Source organism: Equus quagga, chromosome 2 (assembly GCF_021613505.1).
Source record: "Equus quagga isolate Etosha38 chromosome 2, UCLA_HA_Equagga_1.0, whole genome shotgun sequence".
Lineage (NCBI taxonomy): Eukaryota > Metazoa > Chordata > Mammalia > Perissodactyla > Equidae > Equus > Equus quagga.
In genome coordinates this window covers 88,873,424-88,899,872 of record NC_060268.1, presented here as the reverse complement: position 1 = coordinate 88,899,872, position 26,449 = coordinate 88,873,424, and the positions used below count along the sequence as shown (strand labels likewise).

General features: G+C 59.7%; 1 protein-coding gene across 4 annotated transcripts in view; it reads left to right on the top strand.

Moving 5' to 3' along the window:
• KLHL25 (kelch like family member 25) overlaps window positions 1-18,647 on the top strand; it is a 33,980-nt gene extending 15,333 nt beyond the window's left edge. For 3 of the 4 annotated variants that reach the window (XM_046654385.1, XM_046654384.1, XM_046654387.1), the window contains exons 2-3: window positions 8,575-10,379; window positions 16,833-18,647. In XM_046654385.1, the coding sequence (XP_046510341.1) occupies window positions 8,586-10,355 (1,770 nt within the window). In that variant the 5' untranslated portion in view covers window positions 8,575-8,585 and the 3' untranslated portion in view covers window positions 10,356-10,379; window positions 16,833-18,647. Of the gene's footprint in view, window positions 1-8,571; window positions 10,380-16,832 lie in introns of all 4 variants that reach the window. The other variant, XM_046654386.1, reaches the window with a different exon arrangement.
• The last annotated feature ends 7,802 nt before the right edge of the window (window positions 18,648-26,449 follow it).

The window sequence follows — 26,449 nt, the reverse complement described above, 5'->3', positions numbered from 1 at the left end:
GCAGTGACCGCCCGAACCTTTCCTCCAGGGGCGGCTCGTCCATGCTGGTGGAGTTGGCATCGATCTCAATAGCATCTATGAACTTGTAGTGGTCGCTCTGCCTCCCTGACCGCCAGGGGCTGCAGGCAGCCTGGGACTTGCCTGTCAATCATGGAAGCTAAGGCTGCCCTTCCTCCACTGTGCTTAATTACCATTTGGGTGCATTGAGTAAAGAGGCAGGAATGTATGGAGAAGGCACCGAAACATTCGCCTGCCCCCTCTAGGTCTGCTGGGACCTTCCTCTCCTCCTAGGCTTTGGTTGCAGGTGGACAGGGGGCCACTTGGAGGGCAGGCTTAGGACTCACTGCCCGCGTGGGACACTGATCTTCAGGAGGGTGGCACTGTTGATCCTGACCTCAGAACAGCAGGTGGGAAGCAGGTTGTCCCACGGCATGCTCTGTCCGGGCGTGGAGGGGTTGGGGTTCTGCCCCGTGGGGCTGAGCTCAAGGGCGGCTGGCCTACCGGCTGCCCTTCCTGGGGAGCTGACTGGTGCAGGGACATTTCGGTACGGCCTGAAGAGGAGGCCCGTTTAGTTCCAAGCAGCGTGTGAAGCAGACACCTCCGCCTTCCCTGAGCCTCGCTGTGTCCTAGAACCGGCCCCGCGACCAGCCCCTTCCCCTGCAGGAGGGATGAGCGTTGAGGTGAGGCTAAGGGCCAGGCTGGGGCAACGGGGCGTCCGGCAGACTAACCACATGAGAGCAGAAGGCCCGCGTTAGCGAGTCTCCTGACTTGACCGCAGCTGTGAAAGCTTGCACAAGAAACAGCTGGCAGATGAAATCAAAATAAATACACAGAGTGAGAAATAGAAACAGTCCAAATCCATTGCATTTTAAATTAAAAACAAGGTACATGCAGCTTCTTGAGGAAATATATGTATAGTTTCGGGAGATTTTTTTTAAAGAAAGGGCTATTGAAAGGCAGAAACATCTGGGGAGAGGGCCCCTTGTCTGATAGTTCCCTTGTATCTGGAATGATCTGTTTCTCCGAGTCAGTTAGAGTGGTCACACCAGTTTTACTTTGAGTTTTCACTTAGATTTGTCTGCTCCATAAGGGTGCTGAGTTTGTTTTCCACTTGAAACTTGGATGGTCACCCCTGCACCCCATGGGCTCCCTGGGGTGCTGTGTCCCCAGACACGGGCAGGGCAGGGCTTCGAGCCCCAGCATCACAGCTCAGAAACCCCGCCTGGGAGCGGTGGTTGCAGCCTGCAGCCCCATGTGGATGTGGTGTTTAATAGCACTGAGGTCCTTTATTAGCACAGTCCTAGGGGTAAGCCAGCTCGAGCAGGCTTGCCGAAAACCTTTAGTGTTTTTCCTGATTATAAAAAGACTACATACTCGTTAAAAAAAACCAAACAACTAAAAAATGAATAGAGTAGACAGTGAAAATCCCCTCATTCAAAGTGGAGGGTAGGGATGGACGAGGATCAGGAATGTCTGCCGCGTTCTTTATTCAGTGACAGCGGTAACAACGGCAACAATAATAAAACAGCTGACCCAGGAAGCAGGCTGGGCCCAGGCTGTTCTGAATGCTTATCGGTTACCGTCTCATTTAATTCTGGCAACAGCCCTATAAAGTAGCAATTGTTTTTATCATCACTTTATGGTTGAGAAAAATAGACCCAGAGAGGCAAATTAACTTTCCCAAGGTCACACAGTCATGGCCGAGCTGTCTTCAGGGGCCCTCTTCCTAACCACTGCCATTGAGGAACTTGACCTTTCCTCAGGTCTGCTTTGTCACAGTCGTGGCAGAATCCCCTGAGAGAAACAGCTCCAATGCACCTGCCGCCTCCCCCTCTCCTGGCCCTCTCACCCATCCTGCACACACGTTAGCTTTTGTTTTATACGTGTGCGTTGTCCAGCCCAAGAGATAAGGCCTTGCCATCTTTTTTTTTTTTTTTTTGAGGAAGGTTGGCCCTGAGCTAACTACTGCCAATCCTCCTCTTTTTGCTGAGGAAGACTGGCCCTGAGCTAACATCCGTGCCCATCTTCCTTCACCCTATATGTGGGACGCCTACCACAGCATGGCTTTCGCCAAGTGGTGCCATGTCCACACCTGGGATTCGAACCGGCGAACCCCGGGCCACCGAGAAGTGAAATGTGCGAACTTAACCACTGCGCCACCGGGCTGACCCAGGCCTTGCCGTCTTGACTTTTGTTTTTTTAGCCCCCAGCCCAGCCTAGTATACAGCAGGTGCTCAATCAGGGTTTGTCTTGGACTTTTAGACTGAGTGATCTGTGACTTTGGAGTCACTGGGGTCCTGTGCTCGGGCCCCCTTTCTGACTGCTGGCAGGGGTCCGTCTGCCGTGGCTGGCGGGTCCCAGGGCACATTCTTTCCTCATGTGCCTGGCGCCTAGGCTCAGGTGGCTGGCGTGGTGGGGATGGCCCGGCAGAGCTCTCGTCACACGGCAGACTTGAGCCCCCTCACAGCATGGCGGCCTCGGCCTGTCTGGCTTCATGCGTGTGGCTGGCTTCCCCTTGAGGGAGTGTTTGAGGAGATGGGAAGTGGAAGCTGCCAGTCTCTGAAGGCCTGGGAGAGGCTGGGGCCCAGGAATGGGCACAGAGTCTCTGGGGCTCTGTTTGGTCAGTCACAGTGCTGTCACAGATTCAAGGGGAGGGGCAGAGACCCCACCTCTCCATAGGAGGCGTGTCACAGAATTTGTGGCCCAGTCACTGGTCCCATGGCCTTGCGTCCCTGCCTGTCCCCCTGGCCTTTGTCTTCCCTGAAAGGGCCCACCTCCACTCCACCCAGCCTGTGCACTTGCTGTTCCTGAACCTGGGACCTTCCTTCCTCAGTCGTCACGTCCTGGCTCCAGCTCATCGCTTAGGTATCAGCTCACATATCCCCTCCTCACAGGGGCCCAGATGAGCCCCCTGTCTGCTTATCACCCTGTGGCCTGTTGCTGTTTAATTTTCTCCATAGCTCTTCCAGAAAGTGAAAGCGTCCTGTCCCCTGCCTTGTTTCCTCATTGCTGGTCTGTCTCCCGCATGCCACTGACCCAGAGTGTGGCCCCATGGAGGCAGGAACCTAGTCTCTCTCTGTGTCACCATCTCGCGTACGTGGCGCGTGGGGATTGTTCAGGAAGCTGACGGTGAATGAGCGGATCGGAACCACAGTGCCTGCAACCCACCGGCTGGGCCCTGGGCCTTTCCGCTCCCTCTGGGCTCTAGTGAAGAGCGATGGAGCTGATCCTCACTTCCAGGATCGCTCCCTCCTGGCTGGTGGAGGAGGGCAGAGGGCTTTCCAGAGCCCAGTACCAGAAGAGCCGCATTGAGAGCTCCGGTGTGTTTCTCTGATGACAGGAGCCTTGAGCTTTTTGTCCCTGGACTCTTCTGTGAGCATGGCAGGTTTTTTTCTGAAAGTCTTATCCTTGGCTCCTGTGTTTCCTTGTGCGTTTAGTTAATGTTCCGAGGAGGATGGGAGAACGAGCTGGGCACGCTCTTATTTGGTGCATTTTAAGCGCTTCTCTGCAGGTGAGCATTGCAGCCTGGGGAGTGGGAGTGTCGTCTGAGGTGGATCAATACCTCTTAGCAGGGTGATAAATTGCTAGTCTGTCACATGGCAGTGTCGTGTGGTTATTTTATGTGCCTTAAATCCATCAAAGCCCAGGATGGCGCTCAGGTAATCACAGAAGTTTCGGGATATGCGCAGCATGGGAGGGTCTGATTTCTGGTGGCCCCCAAGGGTAGGGGGCCTCAGAGATAGGCTTCCCAGGGGCTTGGCACACCTGATTTTGCACACGCTCTGGAATGCTCACCCCTCTTGCCGCTGGAACCTCTGTCTCCTAGTCCTTTTGCGTCCCGCAGCCCCTGCACAGGGCTGGGTGTGTAACTGGCCCTGAACACTGAGCATCACCTCCTGAAACCCGTTCTCAGTGTCCAGGGTGGTCTCCCTGGAGGTGGGAGGGGAGGGACCCACTCAGCTAAGACCCCTTACTAAAGCGAGCAGCCCCTGAGCACCCATTCAGGGAACTGATGTCCCAGTGAGTCCTTGTACTAGTTGAGACTCTTGGTGGCAAGTGACAGAAACTCCTCTCAAACAGGCAGAAAGGAAGTTTAGGGCCAGACAGACTCAGCATGCACAGGGGCCCTGCTCAGCCGCCTCTGTGCAGTGCCCATCTTGGGCAACACAGCTGCCACCCACTCCCACTCCTGGCCTTGGTCTTTCCTGCTGGCAGCCCTGGGGATGAGCCTGCTTCCTTCCCGCAGTTCCAGTGAACGTCACAGACTGGAGTCTCCTTGGCCCATCATGGTGCCTAGGAGGATGGCACAGGCTGAGTGGCAGGCCTGGGTCGCCTTCCCTCCCCTGATGATTCCTGGGCCCAGTGACGCGCCGCTTTGGCCAGCCGGGGCCAAATGCACAGCCCTGGGTTCCTTGTCTGACCCGCCTCGAAGGAGGAGGGTGGTTGTCAAGAACAGTCAGGGGGTCAATGCGAACTGGAGGGGCCATTGTGCTGGCTCGAGTGAAAGTGTCCCCCACGCTTGGCCATGGCTGTGGCTACCTGGGCAGCGCTGGCCTTGGCCTGCATCTTCTCTGGGTCTGGAAGGCAGCCGTGTGAGCACTCGAGTCAGATGTGAAGTGAAGTGTGTTTTGTGTGCCGTGTGCATCTCAGGGCCTCGTCATGGGCAAAGGCAGGGACCAGTGGGTCCCTACAGTCACATTGAGCGGCTGCTCTGGGCTGGGTCTCATCTGAGTGTGAGGGTCACATCAGTTAGCAGCACAGGGTCCCCACCTTCAGGGAGTCAGTAAAAAATAAATGCATCATGTTAAGTGTCGGTGGGTGGTGTGAGACAGGCAGAAGCGGGTGGGGTATGGGGGGGTGGCCTCAACAAGGTGGTCACTCTGAGGAGGTGACAGAGTGAGCCATGCAGAAAGAAAGTGATGGGCAGGGGAGCATTCCAGGCTGAGGAGCAGCACATGGAAGGGTCCTGAGGCCCAGCAAGAAGTCCTGTGTGGCCTGAGGGGGTGAGTGAGTTGGGAAGTGGCAGGATGGGAGGACAGAGAGGTCACTGGTAGGGAGGGGTCAGCTCACGGGGGCACCTGGAGGTCACAGTGAGGACACGGGATTTTACTGAGGGTGCGGGGAGGCCCCTGGAGAATTTCGAGCTGGGTGTGATGTTATCCAGATGACGCTTTTAAAAAACTCACTGGTTTGCATGGAAAACACACCACGGTGGGCAGGGGCAGAAGCAGAGGCTGCTGAGGGCGTTCTGGGAGTCTGGGGAAGGCGCAGCTGGGGAGAAGGGCAGAATTGGGACTCCTTTTGGGGGGTGGCACCGGGATGGGGCATGGCACCCAGGGGCCCCCCACTCTCAGGCCTGCCCTCCCGTGCAATGGCCTGGAGCCGCAGCGCAGCCCTGGGACCGTGGGCCCGGGGGAGCCATGCAGCTGTGCAGTCCCTTCCTGTGTGGGGACCACAGCATCCTCGTTGGTGAACGGGGGCTGGCCAGCCTTCGCCTCCCACAGTCTTGGTGCTGCAGGGAGAGCTCTCTGCTCAGGCAGGCGAGGCAGTGAAGGCAGGGGGACAGAAGGGAGGCAGCCAGGCAGGTGCCTCTGCTCCGGCTCCGAGGTGCCCAGGCTGCCAGGCCGAGGGGAGCCTGCCCGGGCGTGTCCCACGTCGCTGGCCCGTGGCCCGTGCGGGCATCCACATCAGCGCACAGGCATCTCCGTGCGGAGCAGGAGCCAGTCTGCCCCGGGGCCCCGGCTGCCGCAAGCACCACCTGGGAGAGGTCACTGCTCGACCTTGTTCTCGGGGCCTCGGGGCTGCTCTGGCCGGGGTGCCCTGCTTTCTGGCACTTTCTCAGCCTTAGTCCTGTGTCGTCCTGCCTTGGACCCACTCCAAAGGGAGTCTCCACCTGCATCTCTCACAGGCGGCCCTGTTAGCATGGCATCCCGGAGGGAGGAGGGGCCCGCACCCCACAGCCCAGGGCCCGCCGCCTCGAGTGTGGACCCGGGACCCACGAGGGGGCTGGGAGGGCTATCCACACCCTGGCTGGCCCAGGGCCTGGCCCCGTGCGCAGCCATGGAGCCCACGCCCCAGGAGCAGGTACTGGTGATGTCCTGGTCACACGGCGTGGCCATTAAGGTGAAGAGCTGGTGTTCCTACTGGGGGCTGTTGGCACAACACACGGGTGTCCGAGCCTGAGCGTTCAAGGCCACATTTAGCTGGAGCTCAGAGGTGGCCTTGGCTGCCTGCCCGGGCTTGGGGTGGGGCACGGGGCAGGTGCGGTGGGGTGCTCGGGGACCCAGAGCAGGGCAGGCCCTAGAAATGCAGGTGCTTGAGTATGGAACTGAGGCTGAGTCCCAGCTTCAGGGCTCTGCGATGGGGTCCTCGGAGCTGGGCCGTGGGGCTCAGATCGAAGGCCACACCCTGTGAACAACCTGGGCAGGATGGAGGGAGTCACCCGGTGAACAGCCGTGTTTGAGAAAGCGTCCTATGATCTAGGGGGCAGAAGCCAGAATGAGGATTTAGCAATCACAGCAGAATTTGGGGAAGCATGTCGCAGAGTCTGGAATTCAGATTGGGCAATTCAGATCTGTGAGGGCCTGGCTGCCCGTCAAGCCTCTGAGGGCCAGGCCAGCACAGCCTCTTGTCTCTGTGACACCCGCTTGGGGCCAGGCTTAGAGGTTGTTCTTTGTAAGTAGTTGCTGAGTGACTCTCAGAGGCCTGAGCAGGACAGGGACTTAGCTTACAGAAGAGAAAACTGAGGGCCAGAGGAGGGGAGATGTGCCCCACGGTAGGTGATAGAGTGGGGACCACGTGTACAGCCTGGACCTGGGGTCCAGGAGTCTCGTCTTCATGCTGGCTGGACACACACACGCCCCCTCCCTCCCTTTAGGCTAACCTCTTAAGGCCAGAGCCCAGTAGCAGGAGGTGGCAGGCTTGCACAGCCATGTCCCAGGGGCAGGTCACCAGCCCACGGTGGGCCTGGAGCTTGGAGGCCAGAGCAGCCAGGCCAGGCCCAGCCCTGTGCCCTCCCTGGCAGGCCTGGAGTGGGGCCCTTGCCCGGGCAGCTCTGATCATGCCGGTGTGTGGCTGCTCTGGTTCTTTGCCAGAAGGGGAGTGAGCCCGAGAGATGCACTTGAACATTAATGTGCAGTTCACTGAAGCGTGAAATTGCTTCCTTCCTTTACCAGATTGTTACTTAAGGAGAAAACGGACCTGGAGTGGGGGCGTTAGAGACTTCTGAAAATTAAAAATGACAAGGAAGGGATTTCCTTGGCCTCATTACCAGCAAGAAGAAGGCAGCACAGGCTTTTGGGGGTCGGGCCGCTGAGTGCAGTTTGCTTTCTGGCCACTTTCTCTCGAGACGGACCACTCTGCCTGCCTGTTGGCTGAGCCTCATTCCCACAGTGCTGCAGTGGGGTCTCAGGTCGTGCCATCGGCCAGACTGTAATTAAAATGCTTCGGAATACCATATTTCAAGCGGGTGAAGAGTCTGTGTCTGTCTGCTTGCACAGACCAGCATCCTCAGCACTGGGTTGGAGCCTGGCAGAGGAGGGGCACGAGCTGTGGCCCAGGGTCCTGGAGTTGCCTGCAAGACCAGGGAGACCCCGTGTGAGGTGTCCAGCTGCTTTGGGGGAGGCACATCTGGGTTGCTTTTGTGTTCAGCATGTCCCTCTGTCACCTGGGCCTTTGTCTTGGCTTCCAGTTGGGACCTCAGAACTGAGCAGGTGTCTTGTGGGTGAGCCACTCACTGGTCCGCTGGCCTCACCTCGTCCCAGCTGGGCCAGGAGGCCTCTGGATTTGGAGGACGTGTCTCCACTGAGCGCTTGGGCAGTGATGGCAGCTCTTGGGAATCTTTCCAAGGGTGGGGTGCTGAGGGTCTGGCAGGGCTGTTCGGAGCCCAGCTCAGGACAGGGCCGGCCGGAAGCAGAGGGGGTGTACGGCTCTGCTCGGCGTCTGTGGCTCCCTGGGAACGTGGTTTCAGAAGTCTCCCTGCAGGGAGCAGTCTCCCTGGGCCAGTGGAGGGGGCGGTTCGGCTTGGTGCTGGATGGCCCATGTGGGAATCCTGGCTCCGGCACTTTGCAACCACTCTGCCTCTCTGAGTCTTGGCTGCCCTCACCATCGAGTGGGCCGCAGGAGCAGCATCCCCAGAGGACCACTCTGAGGGTGGAATGGGGTCCAGGGCACACGCTACTTACTACTGCCTGGACATCCTCTTAGCTGGGGACACCATTTGCATGTTCTTGTCACCATGGGAGGCAGCTGCAGTTCCAGCTCACCCAGGGGTAGCTCATCTCCAGGCTAGAGAAGTTTGGTTCCAGAGCTGGGGCAAAAGCAATTTTGAAGGGCAGGGGTGAAGCCCAGTCTCTGCTGCCCAAGTTGTCCTTGGCGATGCTGTTGAAGGGAGGGGCTTGGTCTGGGTTTGGCAGAGCTGAGCAGGGAGGAGGGGTGGGAGAGGGCAGGGCGGCTGGGGGCAGGAGCTTAAAGGTTAGCTGCCATGAGGACAGTGGGCGGGGAGTCAGAGTCTGCACTCTCCGAAATCTGTGCATCAGGAGGGGGCCCTCTCACCTATGGCCTTGTCCCCAGCAGGTTGGCTCAGCATGTCAGTCAGCGTCCACGAGACCCGCAAGTCGCGGGGCAGCACGGGGTCCATGAACATCACCCTCTTCCACAAGGCCTCGCACCCTGACTGCGTGCTGGCCCACCTCAACACACTGCGCAAGCACCGCATGTTCACCGATGTCACACTCTGGGCGGGTGACCGCGCCTTCCCCTGCCACCGTGCCGTGCTGGCCGCCTCCAGCCGCTACTTCGAGGCCATGTTCAGCCACGGCCTGCGGGAGAGCCGGGATGACACAGTCAACTTCCAGGACAACCTGCACCCGGAGGTGCTGGAGCTGCTGCTGGACTTTGCCTACTCGTCCCGCATCGTCATCAACGAGGAGAACGCCGAGTCCCTGCTGGAGGCGGGCGACATGCTGCAATTCCACGACGTGCGGGACGCTGCTGCAGAGTTCCTGGAGAAGAACCTCTTCCCCTCCAACTGCCTGGGCATGATGCTCCTGTCCGACGCCCACCAGTGCCGCCGGCTCTATGAGTTCTCCTGGCGCATGTGCCTGGTGCACTTTGAGACGGTGCGACAGAGCGAGGACTTCAACAGCCTGTCCAAGGACACCCTGCTGGACCTCATCTCGAGTGATGAGCTGGAGACAGAGGACGAGCGGGTGGTCTTCGAGGCTATCCTCCAGTGGGTGAAGCATGACCTTGAGCTGCGCAAGGCCCACCTGCCCGAACTGCTCCGGAGCGTGCGGCTGGCCCTGCTGCCATCTGACTGCCTGAAGGAGGCCATCTCCGATGAGGCCCTGCTCATGGCGGACGAGCGCACCAAGCTTCTCATAGACGAGGCGCTCCACTGCAAGAGCAAGATCCTGCAGAACGACGGGGTGGTCACCAGCCCCTGTGCCCGGCCGCGCAAGGCAGGCCACACGCTGCTCATCCTGGGGGGCCAGACCTTCATGTGCGACAAGATCTACCAGGTGGACCACAAGGCCAAGGAGATCATCCCTAAGGCGGACCTGCCCAGCCCCCGGAAGGAGTTCAGCGCCTCGGCGATTGGCTGCAAGGTCTACGTGACTGGGGGCAGGGGCTCTGAGAATGGGGTCTCCAAGGACGTGTGGGTGTACGACACTGTCCATGAAGAGTGGTCCAAGGCAGCGCCGATGCTGATCGCCCGCTTCGGCCACGGCTCGGCTGAGCTGGAGAACTGCCTCTACGTGGTCGGGGGACACACGTCCCTGGCAGGTGTCTTCCCAGCCTCCCCTTCTGTCTCCCTGAAGCAGGTGGAGAAGTACGACCCCGGGGCTAACAAGTGGACGATGGTGGCCCCGTTGAGAGATGGCGTCAGCAATGCCGCGGTGGTGAGTGCCAAGCTGAAGCTCTTTGTTTTTGGGGGGACCAGCATCCACCGGGACATGGTGTCCAAAGTCCAGTGCTACGACCCCTCGGAGAACCGGTGGACGATCAAGGCTGAGTGTCCCCAGCCTTGGCGATACACAGCCGCCGCCGTGCTGGGCAGCCAGATCTTCATCATGGGAGGTGACACGGAATTCACGGCTGCCTCGGCCTACCGCTTCGACTGCGAGACCAACCAGTGGACTCGGATCGGGGACATGACTGCCAAGCGCATGTCCTGCCATGCCCTGGCCTCGGGTAACAAGCTCTATGTGGTGGGGGGCTACTTCGGGACCCAGAGGTGTAAGACCCTGGACTGCTATGACCCCACTTCGGACACGTGGAACTGCATCACCACCGTGCCCTACTCGCTCATCCCCACGGCCTTCGTCAGCACCTGGAAGCACCTGCCTGCGTGAGGAGCACCTGCAGAGCCCAGCCAGGTGAGCTGTCCACCCCTTGGGCCTCTTCCCACTCTGGGTAAAGGTTGCCGCGTCTTCCAGGGAAGGCTGGGTAGGGCAGCAGCTGGCTGGGGGCTCTGGGACCCTTTTTCAACTCTGGAACCAAAGCCTGGCTCTGCACCTTAATTGCGGTTGACCTTGAGCAAAGCATGTGACCCCTGTGCCACATGGAGATGACAATCTTAGACTGGTGGCGTGGTTCCCAGACCCAGCTGCAGGTCAGAATCATCGGGGGTCTTTTGACAACAGTATGTGGCGTTTAGGTCATCCCACAAAGTCTGAGGGCACAGTCTCCAGGCAAGAGTGTCATCACTTCTGATGCCAGCTGCAAGGTAGGGGCTTCCCAAAGCCACCCTCAGGTTCAAGCGCTCACCGGAAGGACTCACAGAATGTGCTGAAGGCTCTTATGTTCACAGTTATGGTTTGTTACATGGAAAGGATACAGATTAAGATCAGCCAAGGGCAGAGACGCTTGGGGCGGAGTCCCAGGGGGTCCAGACATCAAGCATCCGTGGTCCTCTCCCCATAGAGTCAGGACAGTGTTACTCTCTAGCATCAGTGAGTGACAGGCCACAGGGAGTGTCACCCACCAGGGAAGCTCACACAAGCTTTGGTGTCCAGAGTTTTTACTGGGACCTCCTCACATATGCTTGATTGACTGATTAATTGCCCATGTGGTTACTCTCAGTCTCCAGTCAACTGGTACAGCGTGACCCAAAGCTCCCACCCTAAATCACGGGAATGTAGCCACCCTCACCCTAAACAAGGACACTGCTGTCAGGTGTGACTTAGATCACTCCCAGAAGCTGGGGGCAAAGGCTAGACCTCTGTTTGGGCAAGGCTGGATTCCTTACTGCACCAACACTGGAGGGTGTGCATACCCAGTCCCGTGAGCCAGGCCTTTGGGGCGGGGCCCTGGCCTTGGGACGCTTGCAGCTCCAGGTGAGTCCAGTGGGCCAGCAGGTGAGAACCTGCCACCAGGGGCCCATGAGAAACGAGAGGGGAGATGGATGGAGTGCTCAAGGGCTGAGGTGGGCGCTGGCGCTCTGGGGCAGTGGTGGTGCTCCCGTCCCTCTGCGCGATGGAGAGGAGGCCACCCTGGAAGCAGGCGTCCCATGAAGTGAGGGAGCCAGCCCTGCTGGGGCTCGCTGCAGAGACCCGCCCCCGAGTCCCTCCCCTGCTCTCTGTTCTTAGCACTGCTGGTCCACGAGACCATTGCAGGGAAAAGGGAAGGTGACGGGATGCCAGGAGCTAAGGGACACCTTCAGGAGCACTTTGAGGGTGCTGGAGGGACGGGGAGACACAAGGAAGGACGTGCCCAGGTCCTGAGGACAGATGCAGAGTCAGGTGAAGGGAAAGGGGAGGGCAGAGGAAGGACCTGCTTATTCTGGGGGTGGGGGGATTGGCATCAGGTCCTAGAGTGGGATTAGGGTGTCCCAAGCCAGCCTGCAGGAGCTCAGGGGAGGGGCTGGCGTGGCGGTGGCTCTGTCGGCGCCAGAGAAAGGTTTGTGTTCTGGTCACACCCTCCTTGGCCAGGTCCCAGCTTCTAGCCTCCTCCTGGTCCCCTCACACCTGCGGTGGGGCTGCGGGTCCTCAGCCCTGGGGCTGTGAGGTCTGGGGACCCAAGGGTGGATGGGCACAGCGAGGTGTGGGCCCCAGGATTCTAAGAATCTGGGGCAGGTGGGAGATCCCAGGGTCTGCTCTACACCCAGCACGAGAACAGGCCAGGCAGGAAGGCTGGGGATTGGCCGCAGCCCTGGGGTGTCCTGGAGCCAGTCTGAGCCAAAAACTTCATCTCCTGAGTGCCCAGCAGCTGCCAATGTGCGTGCTGAAAGCAATCGTCTTAGCTGGGATTGCTTCTCCGTGAAATTGGACATTTCAGCTATAAATCACATCCAGCGGGGCCTTCGAGGCCCTTAGAGAGATGCGCTGCCCAGCGAGGCATCAAATCCATCAGTGTAGGGTGTTGGGGCTCATAAAGGCCAGCCTGAATAGGAAGGGGCGTTGTTCTCTTTTCAGGTTTTTCTGTTTTATTTTAAGCCGCTGTCTTCCTCTTTTGGAAAAAAATCTGACCAGCCGGATTTCTTGGTTCCCTGGCAGTAAGCCTCAAAGAGAACACTGGCGTTTCCTCATGGTCTGGTTCCTATTCCCCCCGGGAACTTAGAACCTGGGGGTGGTCACCTGTGGGGCCTGAACGCTCCTCCCACCTCAGGCAGCTCCCACCTTCCCTCCCCGGGACCCTGGAGGGTGGTTCATCCCCAAGGAGGAGGGAAGGGAAGCCCACATCACTTCTTGGCGCTGGCTCCTACTGGCCGCTTGCCTCTGGTCACTTAACTTTCCTGAGCCTCAGCTTTCCCATCTGGAAAACGGGAATAAAACCTGTATTGCTCATAGTACTTAAATACGAGACCAAGCGAGGGGCCAGGTTCAGGCAGCTTTTATACGAGGTTGCGATGTAGGGGGTGGTGGTGGTGATGGTTTGGTGGAGGCCTCTCGATGTCCCTGGGCCAGCCCGTCCTTCTGGAAAGGTCCATCCCCACAGTCGGGATCGCTGTGATTGGGGAGGCACTTCCCGTGAGCCTAGCTGAGTGCTGCACGGGCCTGTTCCTTGCGTCCCCCATTCCCAGGCGCAAGTGCTGTCGTCAGCCCCGTTGCAGGGCTGAGGAAGCAGGTGCAGAGAGGCTATTGCACAAGCCCGGGCCAGGCCTGGATCCGCCTGGAAGCTGCCCGGGCCCTGCCATCCCAGAGCCGTGTCCTCAGCCTGGTTTGTAAGCATCTGCAGAGCTGCAATTTCCCGAGCTCCTGTGCCAGCATCCAGTCTGCATCAGAGCCGAGGTTTCTTTTAGGCTGCAGCTATTAGCCTGCATCCTGGCCGTTCCCTTCTCCTGGGCCCCAGCTGCCAACCAGAACCCTCCTTGTAGTCCCTTCTTGGCCCAATGCTGCCCCTTTCCATGGCTCTGCCCCACAGGTTGTCCCCATGTTCTGTAAAGCCCCCTTCTGTCCAGCTTTTCCTGCCTGGACCAGCGTGGAGTTCCCTGGGTCTCCTTCAAAGGTGGGGCGTACCCTGGGCTCTCTGGGGAGCGGCCGGTCACAGCACTGGGGCAGGAAGTGGGAGCCCAGGATGAGCCTGGCCTCCCTCGGCTCCCTGGGAAATGGGGCTGCTGTGGCAGGAAGGCAACCCCTCGCTGCTGCTGCTCAGGCAGCCGCCATGGTGTTGCCAGGACCAAGCTGAGGGCTCGCCCTGCCTGGGGGCAGCAGATGGAGCAGGGTGAGGAGCTGCGCCATGGAACCCAAGCGAGGTGCAGGAGGAGTGCAGGCCGAGCACTCTGGACCAGGATGGAGGTCAGGAAGGGCAGAGACCAGCGTGCAGGCTGCCTCTCGCTCCGCTCCTATGGTGGGCACCCCAGGTGACCCTGGCACTGTCCACTGCTGGCTGTGCCAAGAATTCCCTGGCTCAGTGCCAGGGCCAGAGGATGGCTTCTGTACCCATCCCGCCACCCCAGCTGGCCTCCCTGACCCTCTGTCACAGTCCCTCTTGCAGGCAGCCGAGTAGGACCGGCGGGGCTCCCTGCGGGCACTGCCACCCTCCCTGTCTCCCAGCCTGGAGAGCATCCAGTCCCTCACCCCTCTGTCCATCTTACAGGACTCCGACTTCAGGAGCCACCAGCCAGCAGTCCCCTCACTCTGCAGCCCCTCAGCACCCTGCATGACACCCCTATTCGTCCCCAAGCTCTTTATTCTCTGTCTCCGCCACCAGTTTTGAGCTCTTGGCAAGACTTTGCTGAGTGCTGTAGCCACGGTCTCATTTAACCTGCAGAACACTCTGTGGCAGGTGCTGCTGTGACAGAGGTGGCAGCTGACACTCAGAGAGAGTGGGTAGTTGGCACCAGATTCACAGCTACTCAGTGTTGGAGCGGGATCTGAGCCCCCGGACGTGCCCCATGCCTGTAGGCATCTCTGGAGAGCCTGGCCCCCCACGTCTGCACCCTGGCACCGGGTGTGGGACCCGCGTGTGTGGCTGCCCAGCCATGGGGGCGAATTGCTACGTTAGAAGCTGAATGCTGGCAGGACCTCCAGGGCCAGCCCCTTAGCTCCAGTGTCGCAGTGAGAGCTGTGTCCCTGGGTGACAGTCAAGGAGGCCCCTGGAGCTGGGTGTGGGCGTCCATCTCCCTGGTTACCCGCTCACTGTGGACCAGCCATGAACGTTCTTTTCTTTTCCTCTCCCACGGAGTTCTGCACCACCCCCCCACCACTGCTCCCCCCACCTCATGGGCTTTCACATGCCAAGCAGGTGTCCCAGCTGCGTGAGCTGGGCCTCTCTGCACGGGCATTGTTGAGACCCAGCCGCCAGGGCAGTGAGGGCTCCAACTCCAGCTCCGGGGGGCCCTGCAGCGGGCTCGGTCGCTGCCATAGGAGGGGACGATTCAGCACATTCTATCCTGCCTCAAAAGAAATTGCTGCCAGGAGGCAATCCCAGAGCACAGGATGGAGGGCTGGGCTTGGGGCGGTGAGAGAGGTGCCGGGGTTGGGGGGGTTCAGGCCTCTGGACACCCCCGCTCTGTGCCTCCATCCTGCCCCTGAGGTCTTCTGTTTGGCTGGCTTTTACCAGGGCCAGCCCTGGGGTCAGGACACAGTTCGCCCTTGACAGCCAGCAGTCCGAGTCCGGCAGGGCAGACCCCACACCAACCTGCAGGACGGGCAGAGCCCACAGCACACGGACAGTGCAGGTGACTGCTGGCCCCACGTCCATTCTGCCAAGTGGAGGAGCATCCCATTGCACAGACGGGAACCAGGCCTCGGAGAAGCAGCTGCCAGAAATCCAGGTGGCCCAGACTAGGACCGCCTTGGGGAAGCCCGAGGACAGTGCACCAGCTCCTCCCAGCAGCAACTTGGGATGCCAGAGGGTGCTACCCCCCAGGCCAGGGTCCCACAGCCCCTCACCCTGGCATGGGTGGCTTTAAGGTTTGGTTTGGAGCAGCAGTGGGGCCTCGTCCTGTGGGGACGCCCCTGTCTGTGCCTGGTGTGCTGGGAGTAGGTGGAGCAGGGCCAGGCCCCAAAGGTTTGCGTTTCCCCCCTTGGAGCATGTTGGGGTGTTGGGGGGTCTCATGACCCAGCTTCTCACTTGTGAGGAGCTTGGAGGAATTTGGGGGAGCTGTCACGGCCCCCAAGAAAACAGTGGCTGCCCTGGCCTGCCCAAGCCACACACCTGGAAGCTTGCTGACCCCCCGGAGACATCGGCCTTCCAGGAGCCGTGAAGCGGCACCCCGTTCGAAGGAAAGATGTCCCTCAGGACCCAGTGCTGGCTTGAATGTCTTTTATTTAATGTTACTTAAGTACGTGCGTGCTTTACAACCAGATGTAAGTAAGCGCTTTAGTTTGCAGCTCTTACACCGCTGTGAAGCTGACACAGAGGTGCAGGGTAACTGTAACCAAATCTGTAAAACGGAGAGTGCCGTCCCGCGGACGGATGCTTTGCTGAGGGGTCTTGCCTCCTGGCCCCCTGGGGGAATGGATGTGGAGAGCTCGGCTGGCCTGTGCCAGGGCCCGCTGCTCTTTTCCCCCTCGAAGCCACCACGAGACCTCCCTCAGGCAGCTTGGGGGGAGGCAGTCATGTATCATCCTCGTTCTCCTCAGGAAACACAGTGCTCAGAGAGAGTGGACACTCCTTGAGGACCTAGCACTGGAGTGGGAGCTTCATGACCACAGGACCTGTCCTACCGCGTTCACCACTGCCTCAGTCCCCACGGCTGTGCTTGTTCTGCCTGACAGCATGGCTGACCCTGCCCTGCCTGCCTGCCTGCTCTCTGACCATGTCTGCCCTTTGCTGTTTCCACCTCGCTGGCCTTTCCTGTAGATTTTCAAGCATGCCAAATTCCCATCTCATGGCCTTTGCACATGCCATTCCTTCTGCCTGGACTGCTGTCTCCCATCCAGCTAACTCCTGTCCATCCTTCGGGTCTCAGGTTGAATGGTACCTCCTTCCCACACCCTCCACCAGAAAAAAAAGAAGTCCTGGTTCTGCTCTTTAATTTTTAATTTATAGCACTTCTCTTGATACTTGACTACTGTGTGCAGTGATTTGTACCAGCCTGCAGTGTCTCTGCTGGGGGATGATCCGTGGGGACAGTAGCCTGCTTCCCCAGCGCCCAGCATGGGGCCTGCCAGGCCGAGGGCGCTCAGGGAATGTGGCTGGAGGGAACGAAAGGGTGAATGCGTAGTTCCCGTGTTCTCGCTGGGGAAACCGTGGCTCAGCGGACTCGTTCAGGGCTGCACTGCTGGACACAGGAGGGCCGCCCTCTCCCACCCAGCCTCCTGTGGTGGGGGCCCGAGCTCCAGCCCTGACACGCGGCCTCTCGATGGTCCTGTTGTTCCAGGTTAGGACAGAACAGGTGGGCACTGACTCACATCCTCTCTCTCCCTTGTGTTCCTCCGCAGACTCTGCGTGTTTCTCCCCACCCCACGGCTGCAGCCCTCACTGTCCCAGAGTGGCCCTGACCCTGTCTGTCACTGCGGGGAGCTCAGCCCGGCCCGGGGCCGGCAGCCAGCCCCACCAGCTCCGGGAGCAGCGGCCTTGGGGGCTCTTCTGAGTTTTAGATGGAGAAGAAGCCGTCCCCAGCACCCCGTGTGCCTCTCCGGGGCCTTTGCTGCTCTGCAGTGTTTGGCGGAGGGAGAGGACCTTCCAGAGCAGCGTGGAGTGACACCAGGACCCTCTGAGCCTCCGGGAGGAGGACACCTTTGCAGAGCTTTGAGGTCACCTGTTGCTGCAGGTGCTGGGGCCGGGGCCAGGCAGGGAAGCGCCCAGCATGGGGGGTCGGAGGTGGGCAGCATTCATGGCTTAACCTTCCCTGTGGAGGGTTGCGATGTCACCCCAGAGAGGATGTCCCAGGTGGCGGGGAAGCAGGGTCCCCCAGGACTGAGAGCAGAAGTTGCTGAGAATAAAGTCGAGGACACATCTTGTAAGGGGCGGAAACCTGTCAGGTGACTTCGGTGACATCCACAAGGCTTCATTAGGAAATGACACCCAGACCCCCAAGGCTAAAGAGGACATCTCCTGTGGGCCCCTCCCCAGAGTCTGGCCCTCCCCTTGGGGATCTTGCCACGTCCTGGTCAAGCCAGCCCTGTCCCGGGATGCTGCGCCCAGGTGCAGACACTCTCCTGCCCAGTCACACAGCAGGACTCAGGGCCCACGGTGACGCATGCTGCTAGCCAAGGGATGCCCTTTGGGGCTGCCCTGTCACCTCCCCTCCTCAGAACCCACCCCAAGAGGCAGCAGTGACCCTGTCTCCTGACAGGACCGCCGTGGTCCTGAGAATGTGGCCCTACCCTCCGAGGCCAGGAGCAGATGTGAGCTGGGGACCAGAGAGGGGCTCCAGGGCTGTACTCAGCACGGAGGACGGCAGCAAGGCCACAGCCCCCGGGCCCCTAACCAGCACCCACTGCCCTCTGGCATCTTGGCCTTCTGACTAGTAACTGGATCTGGCCTATTTGCCCTCTGAGCTCAAAAAGGACAAATGGTCCCAAGAGAACTGCCAAACATTATTTCACCTCCTGTGTCCCCGGCATCAGGGGTTCTGGAGAGGTCAGCTCCTGCCAACAGCCATCCTGACACCTAGAATTAGAGTTTGGGGCTCATCACCCCCTCGCCCCGGGGCACCTTTGGAGGGACTGAGGGTTCTTGGTCCCTTGGTCAAGACCTGTGGCTCCCAGGCCGCCTGCCATTTGCAGAGTGCTGCTTGGTGCTTCATGACTGGCCTCCGAAGGGGGCTGCGTGCGCCCTTTATAAAGATCTGAGGCCGTGTTACACACCAGCCGCTTTCCACAAGTCAGCCCTGCCCCTTACAGGCCCTCCGCGCCGGCACTGGTCCTGCGGGCATCCCTTGGGGCCCTTGGCCTGGGTTTGCCCACCCGGGAGCCCCAGCCGGGGCCGTTGGCTGCCACTTGGAAAAAGCCGGAAGCAGAAGGTGGGTGTCCAGCTTCTGCAGGCTCCACCCACGTCAGAGGTTGGCCCCCTTTGCTCTCAGTGCTCCATCTCAGCCACCCTGAAGCCACGTGGCTCTGGTCCCAGGAGCTGATGACTCTGCTGGAGAACTCGCAGCCCCGGGGCTCCTCCTGGCCTGGAGGGCCCCCCAGGCCTGTTGGGCTTCTGACTTGAGACAAGCACACTTCTTACACGGCACAAAGGACCTCACAGAGGGGCTGCCCCTGACAGGTGCATTGCTGTTACCCGTTTCTGACTTAATAAAAGAGTTGAGAAAAGTCTTGGCTTTCCTTGGGCATGGGGACCAGTCTTGGGGGACACAAGGCAAAGGCAGACTTCAGTTTCCGCCCTGCCAACTGGGGCCCGAAGTCTGCCCATTGGTGTCTGACCCTCCAGTGAGTGGGGGTGGGCGAGACCCCCTCCCCAGGGGCCCATGGGCCCCCAGATGAGAGGGCTTCCCTCTCTGCCTCAGGTGGACTCAGCGGCCTCTAAATTGACTCTTGTGTGGAATCCTGATACAGGCTCCCCTTCCCCACCGGGAAAACCCCAGTGTGAGGGACTCTGGTGTCATTCCCTTTGTGTGCTGTGAGCTCCCACTGACGCTCATTTGTGTGACAATAACCCAGGCCCCGTGAGGCAGGCGTGATGACTCCATTAGTTTCCTCAGTTGTCACAACACAGCCCGTAATGGTGTGTCCCTGGCCTCCTTTCACGCGGTTCCATAGCTGTTATGAACTGTAGACTCAGAGAGGACACGAGGAACGTTCTGCGATCTGACCTCGAGGTGCCCCTCGGAGCGGGTGGCCCAGTAGCTGGGCAGGATGGTCTCCTCGTGCTCCGGGCCCTTCTGCTCTGAGCTGCAGCCATGTGCAGCTCCCAGGACCCAGACTGGCAATTCTTTAGATGCTGAGTTACAGCGCCTTACTCCTACGGGCGCCCATCACCTGCATGGACGCGCAGGCTCAGAAGTGTGCAGGTGGAACAGCCTAGAGCAGAGCTGCTCTCCTACCTGCCAGCATAGCCGCCGGGGAGGGACATCCTGGCCTGTCACTGTTCGCTCCTACCGCAGTGGTGGGAACAGCAAAGCAAGCACCGCCTTTGCACATGCCTGAGTTCTAGACAGTGGACATCAGAAGCCAGGGGGGCGGCCTCCTGTTAGGCTGCTGTAGCCACAGCCCCAACAGGAAGCAGAGGTGTGTTTCTCATTTATGCAGCCACGATGCGAGTGAGCACGAGCCAAGGCTGGAGAGGCTCCTGTCTTGTCGCTCTGCCAGCTTCCATGCAAGACTTTTGTCTCCTGGCCCAACATGGCCACCCAGCCCCTGCCATCCCATCTGCATTACAGCTGGCAGGAAGGGGAGAAGAAGTGACCCCAAGCTTGCACATATAACTTGCACACTCCAGCAGGAGGCTGGGCAGTGCCAGCTAAAACACTGGACTCTAGTGCTGAATAAAGGGAAGGTGGCTATTAAGGGACGAGTTGCAGTCTGTCCATGTACCCACCATCTACTGCCTACACCCACCTGCTTCCCCCTTCTGGAGCTGGCGAGGCGGGACATGCAGAGCCGGCAGCCCCTTCAACAGCCTGGCCCTGTGTGTTCCCCCTGCACGCCCCCCCACCCCACACACATCCTGACCAGTGCATTGCATAATCGTCCACTGTGATCCTCACATTCTTGTGATCTTTCTGCTGGTGAGGACACAGGCCGAGGGGTTAAAGGTGCTCCCCTGCGGACTCACTAGGGCTGGGAGGCGCCAGGCTGCAGTGGACAGAGCGTGGCCTCCGGGGCTTGGCCCAGCTGGGGTTGGGTCCTGGTGCGCAAGTGTGTGCAGGCTCTGACGAGCTGTCTGATTCTGTGATGCAGGCTTGGTGATGGCGGGGTCGCAGAAGGAATGGAGGTCGAGTTCTGTGCAGCACTAGATGCTGAGCGGGGCACCTGGACAGCCATCACTGCACTGGGGGGATGGGATTCGCACCCACTGCCCAGCGGGCCTAGCTCCGTGCTCCCTGGCTTCCTGGGGGCCAGGCAGAATCTGGGATGGGGCTTTGGGGAGGGAAAGGGAGCCCTCCCATCAGTGACGGGGCAAGGGATTCCTGGAGACCTCGGTCCGGAGACGACCCGCAGAGCTTGCATGGCGGTGGCTCCCGATGTGGGAAATAGGACAGGCCACCTGGAGGCTTCAGCAGCCTGTGAGCCTGCCCAGGGACGCACATTTCCCGGGGCGAGGAGGGTGCCTGCCTGCCTGCCGCCTCCTCACTGCTCCCCTGCCAGGTCTCCCTGTGTCCACAGGGCCCTTCCTGGCTCGGGAGCTGGTGAGGGGCCCCCAGACCATCAAGCCAAACAGTGTGTGGAACCCCCCTGCTCGACACCAAAGCTGTAACTCATTGTGGGGAAGGGAGGGGCCTTCGAAGCAGCAATGTCTTGAACGTTCTCCTGGGTCTTCACTAGGTGGGTATTTTGCACAGTAAGAAATTTCCAGACTCCATCTTGTCCCAGCCTCAGCCCCAATGGCTCTACCAGCCTCTCCCCTTCAGGACAGGGAATGTCCTCTTGCAACATGCAGGTGGACTTCTTCAGGGAGGCCAGCCTCCCACTGCTTTCCTGCCCCTCGGGCAGCTGGGCTAGAACTGGCCGCACCTGACCTCCCGCCCTCCGGCCCGAGGCACCTGCGCGGTTGGGCCTGCCCCGAGCCAGGTGTGGCTGTGGTGAGTTTCCAGCACGTCCGCAGATCTGTCTCGGCTCCTTGCTTGCCCTGCTGCGCCCTGGGCTCCAGACTTGGGCTGAGCCTCCTTAACCATCCAGGAGCAGCCTGGGGAGGCCCCACCGGAGCGTTCTTAACCCGGGGTGCAGGGTCGGATTCAGGGGGCCATGCTCTTGGATGGGAAGGAATGACACCCTTATTTTCAGGGACTTCTAACTGATAATTAGCATCTTCTCCAGCTAGGAATGCAGGCAACGGCCCCACTGGTATCGGAGCCCCTGGGGCGTTGTCTCTGGATATTTTCTTAGGACATCACGATTGTCAGTGTCTTGAAATGTCACACTCATTGCTATTGCCAGGTTACAGTCATTCTTAGGCCGGCCACTAGATCACGTTACTTCACGTGTTAATAAATTACTATTAATATCGTACGTTTGTTTTGTTAAATATTTGGTTGGTGTTATGGGTTGAAGTGTGTCCCCTCAGTTCCTATGTTGGAGCCCTAACCCGCAGAACCTCAGTGGAACAGGGCCTTTGCACATGTAATTAGTTAAGATGAGGTCATCCTGGAGCAGGTGGGCCCTAAGCCAGGAGGACTGAGGTCCTTAGATGGAGGGGAAATTCGGACCCAGACACGCCCACAGGGACACCTGTGAAGACTGGAGTTAGTCGCCACGAGCCAGGGAACCAGTGAAGCCAGAGGCCGCAGCAGATCCATCTCTGAGTGAAGGGCGCCGCCCTGCTGACAGACACCTGCCCTCCGACTCTGGTCTCCAGGACTGCCACAGCCGGTTTCTGTTGTTAAGCCACTTAGTGCATGGTCCTGCTTTGTACGGCAGCCCTTGCAAACTGAAATAATAGGTTTCCTTTGCTGGCCCAGGTGTTGTATTTTGTATATTTAAAAGCATCCTCCTGAGGAGTCCACAGAAGGGTCCAGAGCACAGAAGAGCTTAGGGAGCCCTGACCGAGGGGAAGCCGAGGGGCGCAGGGGGCACTGGGTTCACAGGAGGCTCCCTGGCAGCCGCGGGCCTGCACCATGCCCTCAGCCTCAGCAGCCAAGCCGAACACAGCCAACCGCATGCCTTCCTGGTGGTCCAACCCAGGAGAGCTGGAGCCTGCCAGGCTCGAGGCCCCCTCGAGGCCCCAGATGGGGGGGACTCGGCAGGCAAGGGGGTGGGGGCCCTCCCCTGGGAAGCCCAACGCTGGCCTCGCTGGCAGTGGGGTTGCTCCCTGCCCTCTGGCCTGTGTCGCACAGCCCCGAAGGCACCAGCCAGACTTGAGTTTCTGCATCCAAGTGTCACCCACGTGGGCCTAGCCTGGGGAGCTGCGCCCCTGCTGGGTCTCCCACACCCGCGGCCCCTCCATGCCCCAAGGCAATCGCTGCACAGGGCCCCTCCTCGGTCTCACCTCCAGCAGCATCCTTCCTGACGACAGAAGGCCAGACCCGGCCCCCAGGTTGGAGAAATGCTGCTGAGCTGTGAGGAGCCATGGTACGGTGGACACGTTTGTGATGGGGATCCAGGGAGGCCCGGTCCCATTTCCCCGACCCAGACAATGGGGACACTGGGGCCAGCCAGAGCCAGCAGCCCTCCTCCAGATAGCCATGCAGAGCGCAGGCGGACTCGTGCTGCATCCCCTGCGGCCTGTCATCCTTCTTGATCTGCTGTCACCTGGCCACCAGGTGCCCAAGCTGGGACCTGGCCGCCTTTGTAAGAAATGACTGTAAGAGTTGTAAATGGAGGAGGCGGAGGGGAGCCTAATTCACACCTTGTTCCCCTCACCCCGTGCAGATACAGTCCTCTGACTCAGGCTTTGGGGTAACCTTCATCAGCACAGACGTTCCTATGTTTGGCTTCTGTGTCCCCCCACGTCCTGCTGCTCCGTGTAGACATGACCTTGGAGCTGTGACGCACTGGCCTTGGACCAGACAGTTAAGGTCCCTGTGCTTCAATTGCCATGTGTGTAAAAGGGGACGTCAGGAGCAGCCGTCGCACTAGGTCCTTAGAACTGAACGACACATAGTAAGTCCTAGCCCCACAAAGTCCTGAGAGAGCCCGGCCTCAGGGAACCCTCAGCTGTTAGTTGCACCACGTGGTCCTCACCGGCTGAGCTCAGTGACCTTGCCCTGCACAGACCCCACCCGCCCGCCCCTCCCCCCCACGCCGACTCCTGTCCATCGGTTTGCAGGTGAGCGGTCAGCAGTCCGTCACCATGACCATCTTGGTACACGTCACTTTTTGCTTCTCGTGTCAACGCTCTGGGCGGTATTACCCCCTAAGGTGGTTGTTGAGGTCGGAGTGCAGTGTAGTTTTCATAGAAAAGACACAGGCTTTGGGGTAAAAGGGCAGCATCTGCACCAGGTGAGACTCGTGCTCCAGAGCCCAGCAGATCCAGATGAAGCTCTGGCGTCCATCGTTCCCAGTTGCCGGGCCCTGGGCAAGATGGTCTGTCTGACTCGGTTTCCTCATCTGTAAGGAGAGAAGGCCAGCCCGCTGCCTGGAGGACTGCTGAGGGCCTTCAATGGGAACATGTGCGTTTCTTTCTTAAAACACCAAACCGGGTTGGGAGGGCTCTGGGAGTGAGGAGGACGGCGGGGGCTGGCAGCACTCCGTCCAGGGTCGGCTCGGCCTCAGGCTCCCAGGGCCGTTGGAAGGTAGACCTCAGCCCTCCAGCCATCAGGGAGCTCGCTTGTCACCAGGAACTACCCCCGGCGTCTCTGCCCTCTCAGTTGAGGGCCTTTTTTCCCCACGGTGGGCCTGAAAGGCTGACGGGCAGAGGCCAGGAGCTGCCTTTGGAAGGAAGCTGAGAAGAGCAAAACTGGGGTGTTGGGGAACTGAGTGGGTGTGCAGAGCCCCCGCATGGAGCTGTGGGGCTGGATGGAACTTCCTTGGGGACAACTGGGGTTTGGCTAAGAGAGCGGGGGCAGCTTTGTCCTGCGTCCCGGGTGCCCAGCTGTCCTGGTTTGCCCGAGACTGAGGGGTCCTGGGATGTGGGAAAGTCCTTTACAGCCCAGGGCAGTGGTCCTTCTCCCTGTGTCCCCTCGGTCAGCCCCCTGGGCTGAGGGAGGCTTGCTCTGGGCCTGGGGCTGCCCGGGCACTGCGGCAGGGGCTCAGCCTCAGGGTTTGCAGCAGCAAGGGGAGCAGCGGCATTTTCAGACTCACACGTTGGTCCCTCTGCACGCAAGCAGCGTGTCATTGGGCAAAGCCCAGCTCCCGCATCTGTAACGAGGGCTGGGTACTCCCTTCATGGGGTGAATCACACAGCCTATGTCTGTGGCCCCCCCAGGGTGGCAGTCCCCCGCGGGGACTTAAGCACACTGCGGGGTGCTCAATAACTGGTCCATGGGGTTGACTTGGGTAGGACTGGACCGTTTTCCTGCAGCTAACGGAGAGGTTGAGCTTTGCTCTGGTACCCCAGAAGAAGCTTCCGGACACCCTTGCATCGTATGATCAGTTAATTTATCTGACTTTTGGGGCACCACCTCCATGCCAGGCACTGGGCTCCATGCTGGTGCCCATCGCTGCCGGGGTCCGGTGGCCCAGCTGTGCCTGTGGTGACAGGTCCGCCTGCAGGCTCCCATCACATCTCTGCCAGCCCAGCCAGGCCCCAGGGCTCTAATGCAGTTTGCAGGGCGACACCCAGCTTCGCCTGTGAGCTCTCGGGGCGCTCGCTCCCAAACCAGGGGAGACGGGGGCAGGAAGGGTGGCTTCCCCCTCCCCTGCCAACCCTGTCCTGGGGTGTGAGCTCTGCCAGGACCGCAGAGTCTTGTCCAGACACCAGCACTGAGGGGACCAGCATGCTCCAAGAGCTAGTGCCACGGATGGCTTCTTTCCACGTTTTAGCTCATTGTAGCTTCATGGTCACATTGACAGCTCTACCTTTTGTCCACCTTACCGAGGTGACCCTGGCACTCTGTGTCACTTCTCTGCGTGCCTACTCGGGCCTTGTCACAGACTCGGGGACACTAGGTCTTGTCTCTTCCACTCTCCAGCTCCCTGCTTCTCAGGGAGAGAAATGAAATTTTAAAACGAGAGGTGAGATACCGCAAAGTCCAGGCCGCTGAGTGCAGCTCTGAGGTCATGCCCCGCAAAGGGGACCAGTGGGGGGGTCCCAGTTCCCATTCTGCCCACCAAGCTGGGGGGCGGTGCACTGGGGCTGCCTCTTCTGATTCATGCCAATACCCCATGATGTCTCTGGGGTCCAGGTCGGGTCTCAGCAGACAATGTGCGTTGCCCCACCAGCTGACCCCTCAGGGTGCGCAGTGCAGGGTGGTGGGCACACACAGGGAGTCAGGCCAGCTGAGGCCCAGATTCCTGCTCCCCTTGTATGCGGTGACTTCCTCGGAGAGGTCCCTTTACCCCTCAGGTAAATAAAGAGGTTACTAGACTTCCTTCAACAATGTCCATCTCCTTTGCCCCATATAGGGTTCCAACTGAGTAATTTTTGAGTATATGTTAGGAAATAAATTAACTTGAAAGAGAAAGCATTCCAGATTTTCTGGGGGCGTCAAGCAAACTCCATTAGAAAGACATGTTTCCCTTTTCGCCCTGGCTCCCGGGAAACCCAGAGCCAGCGGTGAGGTTGGGCTCAGAGGCTGTGATTTCCCTCCTCTTGGCATGCATGCTGCCTTCTCCCATGGCCTGGATTTTCATTTCTTGAGCCAGCCTGCGGAAATGCTTTCTGCAGTCACGGGACCTCAGCTCCTGCTCGGAAAGTGTGAGAGTCTTCAGAAACTTGTGTTAGCGTCCTGGTTTTGAGACTTTTCTCCTCTGGAGGCTGACGGCCCTGAGAAGAGTGATTCTGTGTGTTGTTGGTGGGGACCGTCATCTCCAGGTCCAGGTCTCCGTCTGGTGCTGACAGGAGAGTGTTTTGGTTGGCTACTTTGCACAGCGCATGCTGAGCACCGAGGGCCCCTGTCATCACCCAGGGGTCTTCACCCAGGAGACCGAGGGGGTCGCTGGGTTTGTCCCAGCCTCCCTGAGCAGCAGTCAGGGTGAGCGACTCAGGAGGCGGTTTTCTATCTTCCCAGTAGAAGCCAGGGCTCCGGGCCCTGGCGCAGATGGAGGAACAGCCGGCAACGCCTCAGGAGGAAGTGGCCTGCAGCACGGGCTCCAGATCCCGAGGGAGGTTTGGCCATGGCCACAGGCCGGGAGGGTCCCCGGACTCCTCTCCAGCTGCTTTTCCCCCAGACGCTGCCTGTGACCGCGCCACTTTCACACCCCGCTCCGTCATCCTTGGTTCATTTCACACCCCTCCCGAAACCCATGCCGCTGCATCCCCCAGAGCAGAGGGCTGCCGAGCCACCAAGGGGACACGTCAGGAATGAGCAGCACTGACTGCGGGACAGGCTGACAGCAGAGCGTACGGCTAT